Source organism: Coregonus lavaretus, assembly GCF_964263955.1.
Source record: "Coregonus lavaretus genome assembly, contig: HAP1_SCAFFOLD_844, whole genome shotgun sequence".
NCBI lineage: Eukaryota > Metazoa > Chordata > Actinopteri > Salmoniformes > Salmonidae > Coregonus > Coregonus lavaretus.
This window is the reverse complement of record NW_028159233.1, coordinates 116,869-136,975: the sequence shown is the minus strand read 5'-3', so window position 1 is coordinate 136,975 and position 20,107 is coordinate 116,869. Positions and strand designations below refer to the sequence as shown.

Genomic DNA, 20,107 nt, shown 5'->3' with positions numbered 1-20,107 from the left:
GAAGGCTGATACATCCTATACTGTACAGTATGGCTCTAGGTATGTCCTATGATGACAGGCCCTGAGTATAAACCTCAGCCTGGGCCTTTGCTGAACGGTGAAGCAGCAGTGTTTGTGCTTCCTCTGACTAAGCAGAGCAGAGCAGAACAGGTTTATGGATACTTATGGATACCAGGCAAGCCCCTGTCCTCCCCATCTCCCCCCTCCCTCCCCCTCCCCCTGTGGTTCACCGGCATCCCGGATGCTCTAAGATCCAGGATCCAGCGGCCCAAAACGATCTTCCCAATCTGAGCCTGGAATTCTTCTCTTCCGTTCTCCTGCAGGGCCAGGGATTTCATCCGTGTTGCCAGGATTCAACTAGAATCTACCTCTTCAAATATATTACCATGAATGTATTGCCATGGTCCGTTTGTATCTGTTTACACTGCCTAAAGACAGAGCCTGATGTCATGTTCTGCATTAGAGTGACATTTAGTGAGCAAACTGCCTGACAAGATTTTTCCATTCCCAAAAGTGATGACATAATCAATAAAAACAAAGTCAAAATACTGCCAAAGTCAGACAGTGAATCATCAATAATGCAAAAATAGTGAATTAAAGATTTCCTAATATGTCCTAACCGCATAATCTAATGATATGAGTCATATTGAAAGTAAAATAACCGATTTAAAATGGTTCCCTTAAGAACAAACAAGCATCGTGGTTTGGCAAAACACTGTAGCAGTGGCCAATTGGCAATATGTATGATAGTTACTCAACAAATTCTCTATTTGATGTCAATGGAATGACAGGAAAACTTTAAACTTTTCCTGTCCTTAGCTTGTGATAGTAACATACTCTGTTAACTTCATCCAACAATTTAAAACTTAATCGTTTTCCACTTCCCAAATCTGCTTCAATTGATTTGAAACCAAACATAGAATTGTATTCGCTGTTGTACATCAGGACAGAACTCACTAAACAGATCCTTTAAAACCAAGGCATATCCTCTTTGGGTCAAGTCAAGTCAGGTCCAACATTCAGTCATCTGAAGTTTGATCTGACGACATTATGTTATAGCCACAGATGTGAAACCACTAAATATTCAAACCAAAACAGATCTATGATGGACCATAAAGCTCTGATGTCTGCATGTCATCCATGGTCTGTACATGAGGAGGAACCATAACTGCAAGATGAGGATAAGAGGTTATGGAATGGCATGTAGCCAAAGGCAAGGTGGAACAGAAGGCTGCTAAAGCAGGATATGGGCTTTTTCTCCATAGCCTGATCCCACTACTAGCTAACTGCACAAACACAGGAATGACACGTGTAGCATCTGTTGCAGCCATTACTTTGATCCATATTTATTAGACCCTCAGGACCAGGCTTAGAGACAGAGAGCAGGGGGTAATGGACCTAGAACATGCCTAGCTAGTGTAGGACAGGACAGGCTTAGGGACAGAGAGCAGGGGGTAATGGACCTAGAACATGCCTAGCTAGTGTAGGACAGGACAGGCTTAGAGACAGAGAGCAGGGGGTAATGGACCTAGAACATGCCTAGCTAGTGTAGGACAGGACAGGCTTAGAGACAGAGAGCAGGGGGTAATGGACCTAGAACATGCCTAGCTAGTGTAGGACAGGACAGGCTTAGAGACAGAGAGCAGGGGGTAATGGACCTAGAACATGCCTAGCTAGTGTAGGACAGGACAGGCTTAGGGACAGAGAGCAGGGGGTAATGGACCTAGAACCAACCTAGCTAGAGTAAGACAGGACAGGCTTAGAGAACACTGTACTGGGGAAACAGACCTAGCCAGAACCATATTCATATATCTACATATAAACGACTCCGGACTTAGCTAGAGGAAGACAGGACAGGTTTAGAGAGCACTGCACTGGGGGAGCTGACCTAGCTACAGTAAGACAGGACAGGTTTAGAGAACACTGCACTGGGGGAGCTGACCTAGCTACAGTAAGACAGGACAGGTTTAGAGAGCACTGCACTGGGTGAGCTGACCTAGCTACAGTAAGACAGGACAGGTTTAGAGAACACTGCACTGGGGGAGCTGACCTAGCTACAGTAAGACAGGACAGGTTTAGAGAGCACTGCACTGGGTGAGCTGACCTAGCTACAGTAAGACAGGACTGGTTTAGAGCGATTCAGATTCAGAGTGTTTAATCACATGTACAGGGTTGCAGGTGTGATTACAGGGTACAGTGAAAATCTTAGGCTCCGAGCTCCAACATGCAGGACTAAGTGAAATAAAATAATGAAAATGGTAATAAAAAACAACAACAATATAAACAGAAATAGCACTATATACATTATAACTGTAGCAGGGAGGAATAAATACATGTCCTGACTGTTGAAGGGGTGGGGGGAATGAGCATAGGGGGAGAAGCAGGACCATTGAGGGGGTGTGGGAGCACTGCACTGGGGGAGCTGACCTAGCTATAGTAAGACAGGACAAAGATCAGACTCCACTGACCTAGCTACAGTAAGACAGGACAAAGATCAGACTCCACTGACCTAGCTACACAGCACAAACACCAGCTCTGGATGGTTGAGCAGACACCCACCACAATATAGATAGAAGGACTGGGGGTTGTAAGGGGAAGAGAGGGCACATGTACCACCATGCCTCCATCCATCTGGTGTGCATAGTAAGCCAATATCAGGGATATCTATCCTATTCTACTGATACAGACCCGAAATGAACTGTGTCCCCGGTGATACAAATCATCATGTACGGACCGCTCAGCAGACCAGAACCCAGACAGACCGCAGGTTTCATTTGAATAATGCTATTCATCACTAATCATTTCCTGGGCTGTCTCAAATGGCACCTTACTCCCTTTTTAGTGCACTACTTTTGCCTAGAGCCCTATGGATCCTGGTCAAAAGTGGTGCACTATATAGTGGATAGGGTGCCATTTGAGACGCAGTCCTGGTGTAATTGAGATGTTTCCCGGTAGGTAGGAAGACTCCAACACATTCCTCATGTACATCACGCTACAGCTCATCATAAGATCAGCATCATTCCACCCTCCTCCTTCTTCTTCCACACTCACTCCCCCACTTGCCTTCTTCCTTGTGGGAATCGCTTTTCCATTCCTAGCGCTAGAGCTGCTATAGCCATTAGATATAAAACTGGCACTGTGCAAAGACTGAGCAAATAAAATATCATAGTCAGTGTCAATGTATACAGTATAGGATTAGCTTTGAAAACCCCAATAAACTATTATTTAATAATTACCCAGATACAATCAGCTTCGCAGAAGAACTTGGCTAAAAAGGGATTTTGAACCCTGATCTTGTAATCCTCAACTGACTTACATTTTGTCACCCTTCCACTTTGACTTTGTAGATTCGTTTCGCAGATATCTGACAGCTTGGAGGACATGAGGGACGTGTTTTTAGTGGGATTAGATATGTTTATCTGTGAACGGCTGCTTGCTTTTGGGTTTCTGCGGTGCAATAAAGCAATCAGTTCAGCCTATTTATCTGGCTCTATAGGACCACCGGGAACTACAGCCTAATGTAGCATAGCCCACCTTCTGAGCTCCCCTTCCAGGGTGTTCTGCCTGGTCGACTTTACATCCCCAAACATCAGCCTCCAGCCTCCACTGGGTTAGCTAGCCTCCACTGGGTTAGCTAGCCTCCACTGGGTTAGCTAGCCTCCACTGGGTTAGCTAACCTCCACTGGGTTAGCTAGCCTCCACTGGGTTAGCTAGCCTCCACTGGGTTAGCTAAAATGCAAAAAAATCTAAATAAATGACGTACATTTTACAAAAGCTGGATCCCTTCTAGCCATGACCCCTCCACTGGTCTGCCAATGCATGCTGAGGCTTTTCAACTTAATCTCAACCTTCAAATACTACAGCAGGTTGAAGGGTGAGGGAAAACCTCAAAGCAGAGGACAGGAGAAAAAGTGTGTCTTACATGCTGTTCTATGCTAATTGTCCTGGTTGGAGCCTGATAGTTAACCTGTTGGTTTCTCTTGACAGGGAAGACCCATCTACAAACATACAGTATGTGCGAGTCCTTGAGATACACTTGCATAACTTGAATTTCATTTATTGTCCAGAGAGAATTGTGTGAAAATCTGAATTATACTCACAGAATTCTAATTGTACTTGTTTTCATAGAGTAGTTGGAAGTGCTAAGCTTCTTGAGACAGTACAGAGGGCGCACACGCGCCAGAGCTCATCGCTTTTAGCATTATTGGCTGCGAGGGCATTACCCCACGACTTGTTGTTTCAGCGCTGGAGTGCTGCGGTTACACGCTGGCAGTCGTGGTGTAAGCTGACTTAGGAGTGCAGAGCTGTGTGTGTGTGTGTGTGTGTGTGCACGCATCTGTGAGTATGTGTGTTTGTGTCACTGTGGCGTGTCTTCAGACCAGTCACTCTCACTCCTCTTCTAAACAAACGTCTTGCCTTAGTGAGTTCTCAATGAATCTTAGACTGCTAAGCTAACCCGTTGTCTCCAAACCAGTTTACACACAGTTTACATGCACACTCTGCTACTCCTGATGAGGAGACCACCTAGCTAACCCTCTTGTTTAGTCATGGTGTCACTATATTCAGAGTTACTGGGGCCCCTAAACACGTACCCATGACAAACAGAACAGTAAATGGTGAAACTTGTAATGAAAGTCAATCAATTCGGTGTACCCACTAAAACTATCACTATGGAGGAGTTCGTATGTAGCACGTACCATGACAGGCTTAGATTATAAGGCAGCAGACAGAGAAATTATTGATTGAATTCCATTACGACAGTAATATTGCCACAATAAAGAAATACTATCTAAAATGACCCTGGGTCTTCTCCAGTCAACCAGTAAAGCTTTTCCCTCTGACTGCCCCGTGCCTCTGTCTGAGGTCCAGGACATTTGAAATGACCCCTTTCTTTAAACCGGCAGAGCTTAAAGGAAACCAGGCTAAGAATGAATGGGGGGCTTTTCCCCCTCTCTTCACATCTACCCCCTTTGTGCACTTCCAAATGGCAAGTCCTTATGTCCGCGGTATGTAAAAAAAAATCTCTGAATAAAACCGCCAATCACCTCGGTTCTGTAGGGCTGCATTTAAAGGCGTATGCACAAAGTCAACGCAGAGAGGCCAAGAGTTTAGGAGGAGCGGCTGGCAGGTTAAAGTCCCTCTCCTCCACATCTCATTATTCTTCCCTCTCTAAGCTCTCTCTTTTCTAATCAAACTTCAGCTGATGGATGCTCTTATACGCTACTGTTTTAGAAGTGGTAAAACACTTGTAGGGGACCAGATGTACTTCCATATGTGAACAGAACAGGCTGAACAGGAAAGAGAAGAAAAGACAGGAAACTGATGTAGTTGTGAAAGGCAGATCTCTTGTCTCCTGCTATTGATGTCTTCCAGGACTGGTCTCTGTAGACTATCGTGGTCTCTGTAGACTATCGTGGTCTCTGTAGACTATCGTGGTCTCTGTAGACTAGGGTGGTCTCTGTAGACTAGCGTATTCTCTGTAGACTAGCATGGTCTCTGTAGACTATCGTGGTCTCTGTAGACTAGCGTGATCTCTGTAGACTAACGTGGTCTCTGTAGACTAACATGGTCTCTGTAGACTATCGTGGTCTCTGTAGACTAGCGTGATCTCTGTAGACTAATGTGGTCTCTGTAGACTAACGTAGTCTCTGTAGACTAACGTGGTCTCTGTAGACTAGTGTGGTCTCTGTAGACTAGTGTGGTCTCTGTAGACTAACGTGGTCTCTGTAGACTAGTGTGGTCTCTGTAGACTAACGTGGTCTCTGTAGACTAACGTGGTCTCTGTAGACTAGTGTGGTCTCTGTAGACTAGTGTGGTCTCTGTAGACTAACGTGGTCTTTGTAGACTAGTGTGGTCTCTGTAGACTAGTGTAGTCTCTGTAGAGTAGCATGGTCTCTGTAGACTAACGTGATCTCTGTAGACTAGCATGGTCTCTGTAGACTAACGTGATCTCTGTAGACTAGTGTTGTCTCTGTAGACTATCGTGGTCTCTGTAGACTAACGTGATCTCTGTAGATTAGTGTGGTCTCTGTAGACTAGTGTGGTCTCTGTGGACTAGTGTGGTCTCTGTAGACTAGTGTGGTCTCTGTAGACTAGTGTGGTCTCTGTAGACTAGTGTGGTCTCTGTAGACTAGCGTGGTCTCTGTAGACTAGCGTGGTCTCTGTAGACTAGCGTGGTTTCTGTAGACTAGTTTGGTCTCTGTAGACTAGGGTGGTCTCTGTAGACTAGGGTGGTCTCTGTAGACTAGTGTGGTCTCTGTAGACTAGTGTGGTCTCTGTAGACTAGAGTGGTCTCTGTAGACTAGTGTGGTCTCTCTAGAGTGGTCTCTGTAGACTAGAGTGGTCTCTGTAGACTAGTGTGGTCTCTGTAGACTAGAGTGGTCTCTGTAGACTAGTGTGGTCTCTGTAGACTAGTGTGGTCTCTGTAGACTAGGGTGGTCTCTGTAGACTAGTGTGGTCTCTGTAGACTAGGGTGGTCTCTGTAGACTAGTGTGGTCTCTGTAGACTAGGGTGGTCTCTCTAGACTAGTGTGGTCTCTGTAGACTAGTGTGGTCTCTGTAGACTAGGGTGGTCTCTCTAGACTAGTGTGGTCTCTGTAGACTAGTGTGGTCTCTGTAGACTAGTGTGGTCTCTGTAGACTAGTGTGGTCTCTGTAGAATAGGGTGGTCTCTGTAGACTAGAGTGGTCTCTGTAGACTAGAGTGGTCTCTGTAGACTAGTGTGGTCTCTCTAGACTAGAGTGGTCTCTGTAGACTAGTGTGGTCTCTGTAGACTAGTGTGGTCTCTGTAGACTAGGGTGGTCTCTGTAGACTAGGGTGGTCTCTGTAGACTAGTGTGGTCTCTGTAGACTAGTGTGGTCTCTGTAGACTAGGGTGGTCTCTCTAGACTAGTGTGGTCTCTGTAGACTAGTGTGGTCTCTGTAGACTAGGGTGGTCTCTCTAGACTAGTGTGGTCTCTGTAGACTAGTGTGGTCTCTGTAGACTAGTGTGGTCTCTGTAGACTAGTGTGGTCTCTGTAGACTAGTGTGGTCTCTGTAGACTAGGGTGGTCTCTCTAGACTAGTGTGGTCTCTGTAGACTAGTGTGGTCTCTGTAGACTAGGGTGGTCTCTCTAGACTAGTGTGGTCTCTGTAGACTAGTGTGGTCTCTGTAGACTAGGGTGGTCTCTGTAGACTAGGATGGTCTCTGTAGACTAGTGTGGTCTCTGTAGACTAGGGTGGTCTCTGTAGACTAGTGTGGTCTCTGTAGACTAGGGTGGTCTCTGTAGACTAGTGTGGTCTCTGTAGACTAGTGTGGTCTCTGTAGACTAGGGTGGTCTCTGTAGACTAGGGTGGTCTCTGTAGACTAGTGTGGTCTCTCATCTGAGCTGTTGTGATTCTGTTAGAATTCGTCTCCCATATGAAATGGGTCCCATCTGTCCAGCTTTGAAATGCTACCTAATATGTAATATCTAGTCCCTGAAGATATTCTCAAACTCTAAGATGTTATCATAGCAAAATTGCTTACATTCAAGGACCATGACAATGTCTAGTACAGATTTCTGACTACAGAGAGTTGGATCTGATTATCTATTCACCCACAGAAAAACAACTTAGGCACCTTTCACTTTCTCTTTAGTCTGCTTTTTTTTCCTAGTCAGAAAATACCTGTTGTGGAGAGCCAGGATCATTATAACAAAAAGAAGCAGGTTAAATGTTAACACCTGAAGAGCTCAAGAGCACTGTTTTATACAATGTCTGCTACCAACAAGTACCCTCAACTGAGCCTATTCATTATGCATTCTAACCTCATTGACCCCCATTCAATATCCCCACTGCAGAAAATGGGAGTTGGGAGTTTTGTATATCCTTTGTGAGTCTAATCAAACTCTTTACTCTTCAGTCTGAAGATGTTAGGTATACTAGGGACGTCAAACGTTCAGCCTGCTGCACAGACCCTACGGACGCTCTAGTCTAGAGTAACTGGTGAAATGGTGCTTGGGAGCATTTTTTTAATCTCTAAATGGTTAGTAGTGATAAATGTATTTGATTATTGTAAAAAATCTGTAAATTGCTTCATTTACTATCATCCTAAATTAAGATATTTAATTATTTTGCCGTATCTAATTAATAATTAAGAGTCTATTGACACACCCGTGCATCAATCTAAGTAACATAATACAGAAATCCCCATCGAAATCTGCCAGTTTAAGCTAGAGGCTCAATTCCCTGAGTGTACAAAACATTAAGAACACCTGCTCTTTCCAGGTGAATCCCTTATTGATGTCACTTGTTAAATCCACTTCAATCAGTGTAGATGAAGGGGAGGAGACAGGTTAAAGAAATATTTGTTTTGCCTTGAGGCAATTGAGACATGGATTGTGTATGTGTGCCATTTAGAGGTTGAACGGACAAGACAAAATATTTAAGTGCCTTTGAATGGGGTATGGTAGTAGGTGCCAGGTGCACCGGTTTGTGTCAAGAACTGCAACGCTGCTGGGTTTTTCACACTCAACAGTTTCTAGTGTGTATCAAGGACGGTCCAGCACCCAAAGGACATCCAGCCAACTTGACACAACTGTGGGAAGCATTGGAGTCGACATGGCCCAGCATCCCTGTGGAAGGCTTTCGACACCTTGTAGAGTCCATGCAACTCAATATTAGGAAGGTGTTCTTAATGTTTTGTACACTCAATGTATAGCTTTCATTGCTGTGTTTTTTTCTCCGTATTTCTCGTGTGTTTTCTTACTTTATATTCTTACTTTTATTATTTCCTTAACATTATTTTCTCTCACCTTGATATTGAATACTGCATTGTTGTGAAATAGCTTGCAAGTAAACATTTCACTCTACCGTTTTACACCTGCTGTCTCATGTGCACGTTACAAATAAACGTTGAAACTTTGAAATGACATGCTATGTAATATCATAGTAGGTGATACCATGCTAAAGGTCAATATTTATACTGATATTCTCTAGCCTGTGTTTGTTGTTTTTGTGTTTTGAGAGATTTTGTGTTTATTAGTTCAAGCATTAATCCAAATAGGTTGTGAAAAGAAAGGAACAGTCCTTGGCAGTTCAGTTCCTCCATTATTATGGGATGTTCTGTTCTTTGTCAAACACAGTACAGAAAAGATGGTGAAAGAGGCAGATTAGTGAATTACTGTTTTGCACTGATAGGATTAAACCTGTATGAAGTGACAAACCTTCTCAGTAACCCCACGAAAGCATGACAGATGTTCTGTCTTAGGAAGAAATTTGACTTTTATAACATAAAAGCTGGTTAGCTGGTGCTAACATCAAACGGCAAACACAAAGCAATTTCTTATTTTTATTGCACCAATTAGGCACAATATTTTTAGGGGGCTTTGGCACTTCAAGAGAAAATGCGTTCAGCCTTCATTAAATAATGAAATACCTGTTGCATCATCTTAACAATAGGAATTAAGCATTGTTTGGTCACCTGGCACTACAGCCCCATTCATTTCCAGCTCACATGAGCTGAACTAAAGGGTCTCCACTGCAGATAAACGTGTTTTGAAAACGTCCAAAACTTATTCTGAGGACCGTGAACTCATTTGGCCTCTTCCTGACTGCACTGCTTCCAGGAAGTTGGTGAGGTGAGGGCAAGAGAGTGTCAGAGAGGCACCATTAGTTGTCCTGAAGGACCATGGGAATACATTATTCTCTCTGTTCTCAGCTTTACATTAACCACACAGAGTTAGCACACAGCCATACATCTGACAGTGATGTTGATCCTAGCTTATGGTATGTCAGCTCTAGTTCTGTTATGAGCTACCACCTGCTGGCTGCTGTGCGAGGGAGCTAGAGGGTTCAGAAGCAGACAGACAAACAGTACTGGTAGTCAAAGGCCTCCCACTGTGCTACTGTCACAGACATATGGACACACTGAGGATTCAACTGAGGATCATTGACTGCTTGTTGTTCATAAGGTTCACTATATGGCCTGGGTTTATGAGAGGGTCAGAGAGAGAGAGAAAGAGAGAGAGAGAGAGAGAGAGAGAGAGAGAGAGAGAGAGAGAGAGAGAGAGAGAGAGAGAGAGAGAGAGAGAGAGAGAGAGAGAGAGAGAGAGAGAGAGAGAGAGAGAGAGAGAGAGAGAGAGAGAGAGAAACGTGTTTGCGTGGGAGAGAAATGGAGAGAGTGAGCATTGTACTCTTGCCTGGGTATGTATACATTAAGGCGTCTAAACATTAACAACTCAATTATTGAAGCAACATCAACATCATCTAAAGAAAATGCCTTGTATATGTTTGTATATATTTTTGTCCTCTTATTGTATTCCAATGCTTGAGACTCCCATGTACTGCACTGACCCTTTGACAAGTAAGATTTTTTAATATTTTTTTTTACAATTTTGGCAGGCACTCAAATACTTGCCATTGTAGACATTTCGTAACCACAGTGAAATGGCTAGTTTGTCCATAAAAGTGACAGCTCTCTTGTAATACCGACTGTAATTGCAACAGTGTCCTAACTCAAAGGACAGCTGAACTTTAACCCTCTCTCACTTCGCCTAAGCTACATCCAAACCCTACAACATTATGTCACCTTCTCATTTAGCTCCTGTTTGATACTCTGACTCATTGTTCTTTCTTGGTGAAAACGGATAGTGTTGAAAAGAGGTGGTTTGATATCCAGTCTTAAGACTAGGAGTTAGGACAGGTGGGTTGTGTAACGGAGATAACTTAGAGATAAAGTAGAGCTGAGGAAAGCAGACGTGAGGTAATCTCTTCCACCTGGGATCTAACTGTTGTGTTTACCAGAACAACTCCGTATTACTTCACATACTACACTGACCATCATGGAGAAGACAGGAAACAGCCCTTAACCCCTACTCCCTACCTAGTCTCTTCACATACTATACTGACCGTCATGGAGAAGACAGGAAACAGCCCTTAACCCCTACTCCCTACCTAGTCTCTTCACATACTATACTGACCGTCATGGAGAAGACAGGAAACAGCCCTTAACCCCTACTCCCTACCTAGTCTCTTCACATACTATACTGACCGTCATGGAGAAGACAGGAAACAGCCCTTAAAGGTTGGGCTAGGAGCTAGGGGTTGTCTCTATACAGGGGCCCTAGCCTAGGGGGTAAAGGTTGTGCTAGGAGCTAGGGGTTGTCTCTATACAGGGGCCCTAGCCTAGGGGTTAAAGGTTGGGCTAGGAGCTAGGGGTTGTCTCTATACAGGGGCCCTAGCCTAGGGGGTAAAGGTTGTGCTAGGAGCTAGGGGTTGTCTCTATACAGGGGCCCTAGCCTAGGGTTAAAGGTTGGGCTAGGAGCTAGGGGTTGTCTCTATACAGGGGCCCTAGCTTCTAATGTCCAGAGGGATTCCCCTTAACAACACAGTGTGAAGCTAGGCTAAGTGCTAAGTCCAGGTCAGGTCCATTGTCTTAGGGAGTAGTAGGTAATGGACCCTATCCCACAGCCACTCTCTAACACTCCAGGTCTGTGCGCTCCATTGCCTCAGGAGGTTTTCACCCTGCATTCTTCACCAACTGTAACACAAACACCCAGGCCTCTTGTACTTACACTACCAAGAGCCCCCCCTTACAGAGGTGTGTGTGTAAGGGTTAGGGGTGTGTGTGTGTGTGTGTGTGTATGTGTATGTGTTTGTGTGTGCGCGTGTGTGCGTGCGTGTGCGTGTGGGTGTGTGTGTGTGTTTGCGTGTGTGTGTGTGTGTGTGTATGTGAAATAAAGCAAATAGTCACAAAGCAATCAACGTTTCAACATGAAATAGCTCCAGACCAATTATTCAGACCAGACTATTGAGACAGACCCACCGGCATGCACAGAGGTCTACGCTACGGTTGGGTTGAAGTCAGATCCAAACCTCAAGGTGACCACAAATTACAGCCGCCCTTCTTATCTCTAACAGCACCCCCAACTCCCAATCCCCCCCCATGGACGTATCCCCTCTCAACTCAGCCTCGCTCTGCTCTCTAGCCCCATGAGAACAGCCATTCATCCTTGGTACTATTTCGAAGTGGATGTCTCACCTCAACATGTTGTTTATTGTGTGTGTGTGTGTATGTGTGTGTGTGTAGGTGTGTGTGTGTGTGTGTGTGTGTGTGTGTGTGTGTGTGTGTGTGTGTGTGTGTGTGTGTGTGTGTGTGTGTGTGTGTGTGTGTGTGTGTGTGTGTGTGTGTGTGTGTGTCGTGTGCCCATGAAGTTGATGAATCACACTAGGTGCTGAGGAGTAAAATGGAGAATATCATAATAATCTCTACTGTGCGCCCTGCAGAACCCAACACTGAACCCAACACTGAACCCAACACTGAGTGATGCAGCCAGATGACTTATAGTTATAGATGAGTTATAGTGTAGTTACAGTACTGAAGAAGCAGACACTGATCCTGCACAGGATGTGCTTCATACTGTAAAATCACACATGGTCTGGGTTCCAGTGTAGTTATTGGACAAATATTCACCGCTGTATCGTAACCATAGTCACCGTAGGATAAATACCTCCCGCTTGGATTGAAGAAAAAAAACAATTAAGGTTGAACATGAACTTGAATTCCAATGAAATGTATCTTAATTACTTTGAATTTGATAACGACTCCAGGGGGTTCACATAACTGTGATTACATACAGACAAACACAAAGACAAACCCACACACACACTCAGACCAATCACACCAGTCCCTATTGGAGGTGTTTAACGTTTTCATTAGATTTTCTAAATGTATGGCATATGAGGTCATTTATTTACACAATGAATTTCATAAGCCATAATGATACTACTTTAATATCAGAGGTAGGCACTGTAAGTGAAACTATCCAGACAGGACATTTTGTTTTGTCAGGTCATACAGATGTATGACTGTAAATAGCCTTTATGAGCAAATGGGAGTACATAACAAGATCATTACTGAACACACACACACACACACAGAAAGGAGAAGAGGGTTTAAGAACGAGAACCTGTGTTTTCAGTGCATCATTACAGCTGCAGGGTCATTTAAGACACTACAAGTGAACTAGTAGCAATGTTAATCCCACCAATTAAGTGTCATATTATACGATCAAATAGCCACGTGTTTAAGATGATCCCTATCTCCTACTGCTACTGGGGAACACACACATACACACTGAGGAACACACACACACACACACATTGAGGAACACACACACACACACACACTGAGACACACACACACACACACTGAGGAACACACACACTGACACACACACATACACACTGAGGAACACACACACACACACACTGAGGAACACACACACACACACACTGTGGCACACACACACACACACACACAGGTTTTGACTCAGTGACACCTGCCTCCACCCCCCATTTCTTCTGCTAATTTAAAAGTGCTCTTCTCTAATCTCCTCTGCATCCTTTCACTGGGAGGAATTCTCACTGTTCTCTCTCTCCATCTCATCCATGATAGCCTACATTCAGTAACTTACATCATCACCAAATTTGTAGAAAGTTAAATATTATGACATTTATACCCTCCACTCCATCCCACATTCCCCATTATAATGTTCAAATGTGTTTGAATATCAATTGAATCATTTACAATGCAAAATAGCCATGCATAAAATAATATATATAGCATGCGTAAAATAAAAAACTTTTATCCAAATACATACCGGTGCATCCCCTTGATCCTGATCATAATCATAATAGTCATGACTGAATTCGTGACTCGATTCACTGGCTAGATTTGCGTAGAGAATCACGGAATTGGCAAGGAGAACATATATTCCAAATAAGTGCATTTTAGAAGTCTTTATCCGGAGCAAAAACCGTACTCCTTATTTATTGACCTATTTTGGTCAAGCGCTGTTTCTCAAGTCCTTTTTCCTCCAAAGAAAATTAATTCGCATCAGATATCCGAATTTTCATGAGCCGCTGTCATAAAAATGATGGTGCGGTGATGACAGGTAAAAATAAGGCCGTTATTTTCTCGGTGAAACGAAAGCTGCTGAAGACAACTCTTTTCACTTGTGAGCTTGCTGCGTCAAATTTCTGTGTCGGCGGTGGCATCCATCCAGCGAGCAGATGAGAGTTTGGGGAGCATGAACGTCCTCGAAGCAGAGAATGGCATGTTTAATGCAATTTCACGGTGTCACTAGATTTTCCTCCTCCCCCTGCATGCGTTTTTTCTTTCCAGCAGCTCAGTCTGTTTCTCCACGGAATAGCTGCAATTTACTTCTAGAAATATGAGTTGGGACACTCGCACCTTCTCTTGGAGACGTTGGAGGCGAATCCCTTGTGGACACAACATGTGGAGTGAAATGTCCTTGCTGTATTTCTATGGTTGTACACTGACTGTAATGCATATCTATATAGCGGAACTATGCTTAATATCGCCATGAGTCAACACTTTTTCCAATTATCAAACCCTAAGGATAAGAATAATTTCCCTGTATTGCCATCATTACAAACTTTTGCAAGGTGCATTCTGTGGCACCTACTAATGATTTACAGATTTTATTTAACCCATAACAATCCATATCATAATGCGAGTGGGGTTTTATGATCTCAAGCCTGAGCCATTAAGTATATAATAGATTACTTTACTACAATATTCTTATATGGTTTGGAGAGCTCTGCTCTGCAGGGGGTCTCTCGACATGCTCAATCCTCAAGTTCATTGAGGGCTCTTATAATACTTTGGAATGCAAGCCACTCTGAAGGATTTCTTTCCCCCTTAACAGTCATGTAAGTGGCCCCTCTTCACTTAGCTAGAAAACGACACATAGTTTGAATGGATTTGTTAAACACACGCTGTTATACTGTTTTGTATTATGCTAGGCGCTTAGTTAGAATTTGTTCCAGCTACATCAATTGAGGACGATATATTGTAACCTTTACGGGATGTCAACCTATATAATACGAGTTAATCACACGTGCTGCGATGACGTCTTTTTATGTGCACTGTGTTTTCATGTTCGCTGTGTTTTATGTTGGTGTTTTGTTGTGTGATCACCAAGGATAAGGACTGACCATGAGACTGTCCATCCTCTTGTTTGGTGTCCCTGACACACAGCTAAAACATAAGGAGTCTGGCACTGTAGCAAGTTGCAGTAATATCAGCATTTGGCGGTGCTATGACACTAGGACATAGCAACCTGGACTCAGGGTTAGACATAACATAGTAAAAGTAAATCCGGGACACTCCAATTAGTATGGTATGTTACATTTCTTATGGTATGTATTGATTTGTGTCCATCATCCATTTCGTATGATATGTTACGAATTGCAATTCTGACAATATATTAAGAATTTGCAAAACGAATGATTTGTTGTGGCTAACGTTATCTATGTGGCTAGGTGGATAATGCTAATGTTAGCTGTGCTATGGGGTTAGGGTTAGGGGTTAAGGTTAGGGGAAAGGTTAGCTAACATGTTAAGTAGTTGCAAAGTAGCTAAAAAGTTTAAGTTTAGGGTTAGGTTAGGGTTAGGTTAAAGGGTTAAGGTTAGGGTTGGGGGAAGGGTTAGCTAACATGCTAAGTAGTTGCAAAGTAGCTACAAAGTAGTAAGTCTTTGGAAAGTTGCTAAAATGCTAAAGTTGTCCGTGATGAGATTCGAACACACAACCTTTGGATTTCTAGACGTTGGGTGAGTTGGGTGAGTTGGGCGAAGTTCAATCTAAAGTAGAAATTGAGTCATTATTTTAGAATAGACATCAGACATCGAATCAGTTGGCAATGACCGACTGACACCTCAGCATGCTTTAGCTGCTAGTAGATATGCCATATGCCCCACACTAGGATAAGGAGTACATCTATTTGCTATATCCACCAACAGCTGAACCATGCTGAGGTGGACGAAGGGATTTTCTCCCCAAGCCCTGTAGGCTGAACCATTGCGCCTTGAGTCCTCAACCCTAAGGCCTGTTATGAATGTCCCATGACTAAAGAGGTCGCTGGTATTGCTGGGAGTGACTCAGGTCACGGGTCACCTCTGTTTTGACATTTTCAATTGTATTACTACCACAAGCTGAATGATTGTAAATAAAATATTTTGCCAAGAGCTGGGGTGGAATCAAAACTTCGACTCGGCCTCTAATTGTAAATCTGATACATGATCTTGCTTTGTTTTCTTGTGTACCAAGAATTTGTAGCACGTAATGTAAACTAAACCAGCGTGTATTTGCAAATGTTGTTTCACATGTTGATTTCCCCTTTGGGATAGCTGTCAATATGGAGTCTATTCGCAGACATAACCAATGCCAGACTATTTCACAATAACTGTTTTGTTGAATGTTAGCACTGCTGCTGTATATGTTATTACACGTTACCAGGCAACCATGCAGCTATACCGTTCTTATACCTGATCAGTAAATGCTATAAATACTGTGTCCATATTAGGACAGCCTCAGAGTTAGAAGAAGTTGATGTCAGATACATGTGTATGTTCCTACCGATTCACGGTTGTCTGTATGACTCACAAAGTCGAAGTATTTGCACTATTTGTCCCTCTGTAACCTTTCTGCATACTAAAGTACCAGAAGTCCCTTGGTACCAGAAGTCTGTTTTGAGCTGGCACTCAAAGGAAGTCATTAGCACTTATCATGTTTTTGTGACTTCCTTATTCTTTGACGTATTCCTTATGGAAAATTGCAACATGATAACATTCTTGGACTTTAATAAGGCTACTTTATTTACATTTTCTGTTTTGGGCCTGTGTGTTTATTTTCTTTCCTGACAGAATGATGGCATGTTTTCATTGATATAGCCAATCACATCCACCAGGTCATCCATGGCAATGGCCATTGTTGTGTCCATCACTGTCGCAGAGTTCTGAGGTTAAATGTCTAGAAGGATGGAAGTGGAGGGCTGGGAAATTCTCACTGACCTATAATGGCGGACCGCTAAACACAGTGTCATTTGAAGAGGTGGCTCCGGATCAACTTCCTGTCAGAATATCTGAACAGCAACACAAAAAGATGTCAACATGAATTAAACTGAGCAGCAACCTCAATTTAAAGCTGAAACGCGTTTAAAGTATTTAAAGTCAAATCCGTCCCCTCCAACAATGCTCTCGCTCCGTCTGGCTTTGTCTTCTAGTTTTACAATAATTGCCCGCTTTTGACAATGTAAGCTGCTACTCTTTCCACTCATTAATTAGACAACCTACTGTGAACCACTATTTTAGTGTCAACAAGTCAATGCATGTAGATGTGGAACACTCAGTGTGTAGATTTGTCCGCCAATACCAATTTAAAACCCTTTGTTGACATTATTCATTGTCCATCTCGATTTTCCCACACGTGTTAAAAGTTCCCCTATTTGCTAACCCATACAATGGACACATCTCTCATCCATGAAGACTTGTCTTCCTTTTCTTCACCCTCTCCTCTGATTGGTCTATACTCACAGTCGCACCTCTGCAAAATTTCAACATACAAAACCACTGTGAGGGATGGCACTTTGACTTTCCACGTGCCGTGAAAGTCCCGTGTAGCTCAGTTGGTAGAGCATGGCGCTTGCAACGCCAGGGTTGTGGGTTCGATTCCCATGGGGGACCAGTATGAAAAAAAAAAAAATGCACTCACTAACTGTAAGTCGCTCTGGATAAGAGTGTCTGCTAGGGGAGTGACGGCCACTCAGGAATGTATATATATGAGGGGGCTACTACACTACTAGCAGCATCCCATGGCCCAGCGAAGCCTGACCACCCGTCTGTTCAGCCCACTGGTCTGCCCATATGTGTACAGCTAGTTCCCACAGTGGGAATGACTCCTGGGCGGAACTGGGGAACAATGGACAGGGGCCATATGACTGTAGCCTCTGCTTTGGGAACTGGTGGCCCCTGTTAAAAGTGGAATTTGCAGTGAGTGTGTGTGTGTCCACACAGCCCTCCCATCTGCCCCCCCCCCTTCGGCTCAGAAAACCTCCCCAGGTTCAGCCGTGTCTGGGCCGCGATCGATTTGGATGACGGGGTGGTGGGGACTCAGTCCCACAATCCTCTGCTTCCTTTCCTTCCTTCATTTTCTTAACTTTTTAAAGCTGTGACTTCATTATTTAAATAGGAATTAAATCATTAACTGCTCTAAAAGAGTTTAAAACTCTCTAGAAGTAATCATATTCAGTTTCAAGTTTCAAGATTAATCGTCTACGCCATATTGTACAATGCACCCATACATGTGGGTAAGGCAGCATACTGTATATGAGGGAGGAAATTGAGCCGGGATTACAAATGATGACATTGTCTTTTAGCCTTCGTTGCCTAGCTTAGAACTACCAGCTTAATCAGCTTGAGACTACTAGGGGCCAGCAGAGGCCACGGATGCATGGCAATCTATGGAGGGAAAACATGTATGGTGCAAGATAAGATTTCTTTGTTGAGTATGTTGACGCCAAACACAATTAATTACCCTGAAATAAAAAGGGAAATGTGGAAATGCAATGTGTGTGAGGGCTGGTTGTGTTTCTGTGTTGGAGGGAAATGTGGAAATGCCCTGTGTGTGAGGGCTGGTTGTGTTTCTGTGTTGGAGGGAAATTTGGAAATGCTGTGTGTGAGGGCTGGTTGTGTTTCTGTGTTGGAGGGAAATGTGGAAATGCCCTGTGTGTGAGGGCTGGTTGTGTTTCTGTGTTGGAGGGAAATGTGGAAATCCCCTGTGTGTGAGGGCTGGTTGTGTTTCTGTGTTGGAGGGAAATGTGGAAATGCCCTGTGTGTGAGGGCTGGTTGTGTTTCTGTGTTGGAAGGAAATGTGGAAATGCCCTGTGTGTGAGGACTGGTTGTGTTTCAGTGTTGGAGGGAAATGTGGAAATGCCCTGTGTGTGAGGGCTGGTTGTGTTTCTGTGTTGGAGGGAAATGTGGAAATGCCCTGTGTGTGAGGGCTGGTTGTGTTTCTGTGTTGGAGGGAAATGTGGAAATGCCCTGTGTGTGAGGGCTGGTTGTGTTTCTGTGTTGGAGGGAAATGTGGAAATGCCCTGTGTGTGAGGACTGGTTGTGTTTCTGTGTTGGAGGGGAATGTGGAAATGCCCTGTGTGTGAGGGCTGGTTGTGTTTCTGTGTTGGAGGGAAATGTGGAAATGCACTGTGTGTGAGGGCTGGTTGTGTTTCTGTGTTGGAGGGAAATTTGGAAATGCCCTGTGTGTGAGGGCTGGTTGTGTTTCTGTGTTGAAGGGAAATGTTTCATGTTCTTTACAATGAGTATCTAAGACAGAAATACCTCCCTTTGCAAGGAACATGGGTAATAGTTCATGAGGAGAAGTTGGAGATGTGTTGAGTGATTCTTCTCTACTTTTTCACTCAGGCAGTCTTCATTACAGCAAGTTTCTTTCAGTGCATAATCCATTTTAGACTAAAACCTTGCAAAATGTTCAGTGTTGAACTTCTGTAATCTTGGGGTTTCAGCTTAATCTACCTAGAGCTCTGTCTGTGTGGCTGATTGTGCTATGGTCTCATAAACATGCCTTGTGTGAGACTCAGCCATGACACTTGTTAAAGAGCTCTGGTGTTTCACAGTCTCTATCTAATTCCAATGTTGTGTCCCAAATGGAACCCTATTCCCTAAACAGTGCACTACTTCTGACAAGGGCCCATAGGACTTTGGTCAAAAATAGTGCACTATGTAGGGAATATGGTGCCATTTTGAATGTGCCCTAGACTAACTCCATGGCTCTGTGATGTACACACACAGATAATGGAGCAAATCCCCCTAAATTCTCCCCTGAATCCAACCTTAAACAACATTCTGCCAATGGTATTTCAGCCAAGTCAAATATATACCTTCCTCATCCCTTCCTCTCTCCCCTCCCCTCCTCTCTCCAACCCTCCTCACCCCTTCCTCTCTCCCTTCCTCTCTCCCCTCCTCTCCTCTCGCCTTCCTCTCTGCCCTCCCCTCCTCTCCCATACCTTCCTCTCCCTTCCTCTCTCCCTTCCTCTCTCCTCTACCCTCCTCACCCCTCCCTCCTCCTCTCCTCTCCCCCACCCTCCCTATCCCTTCCTCTCACCCTTCCTCTCTCCCATACCCTCATCTCCCCTTCCTATCTCCCCTATCATCCTCTCCCCTTCTCTCTCCACTACCCTCCTCTCCCCTCCCCACTCCTCCTCTCCCCTACCCTCCTCTCCCCTACCCTCCTCTGCCCATCATCTCTCCCCTACGCTCCTCTCCTCTCCCTT

General features: G+C 44.0%; 1 protein-coding gene across 1 annotated transcript in view; it reads right to left on the bottom strand.

Annotated features, from left to right (window-relative positions):
• The window catches only part of LOC311123153 (vascular endothelial growth factor C-like), a 51,412-nt gene extending 37,365 nt beyond the window's left edge, over positions 1-14,047 (bottom strand). The window contains exon 1 of the mRNA XM_084197418.1: positions 13,619-14,047. Within this exon, the coding sequence (XP_084053544.1) occupies positions 13,619-13,747 (129 nt within the window). The 5' untranslated portion in view covers positions 13,748-14,047. The remainder of the gene's footprint in view (positions 1-13,618) is intronic.
• Positions 14,048-20,107: the final 6,060 nt, after the last annotated feature.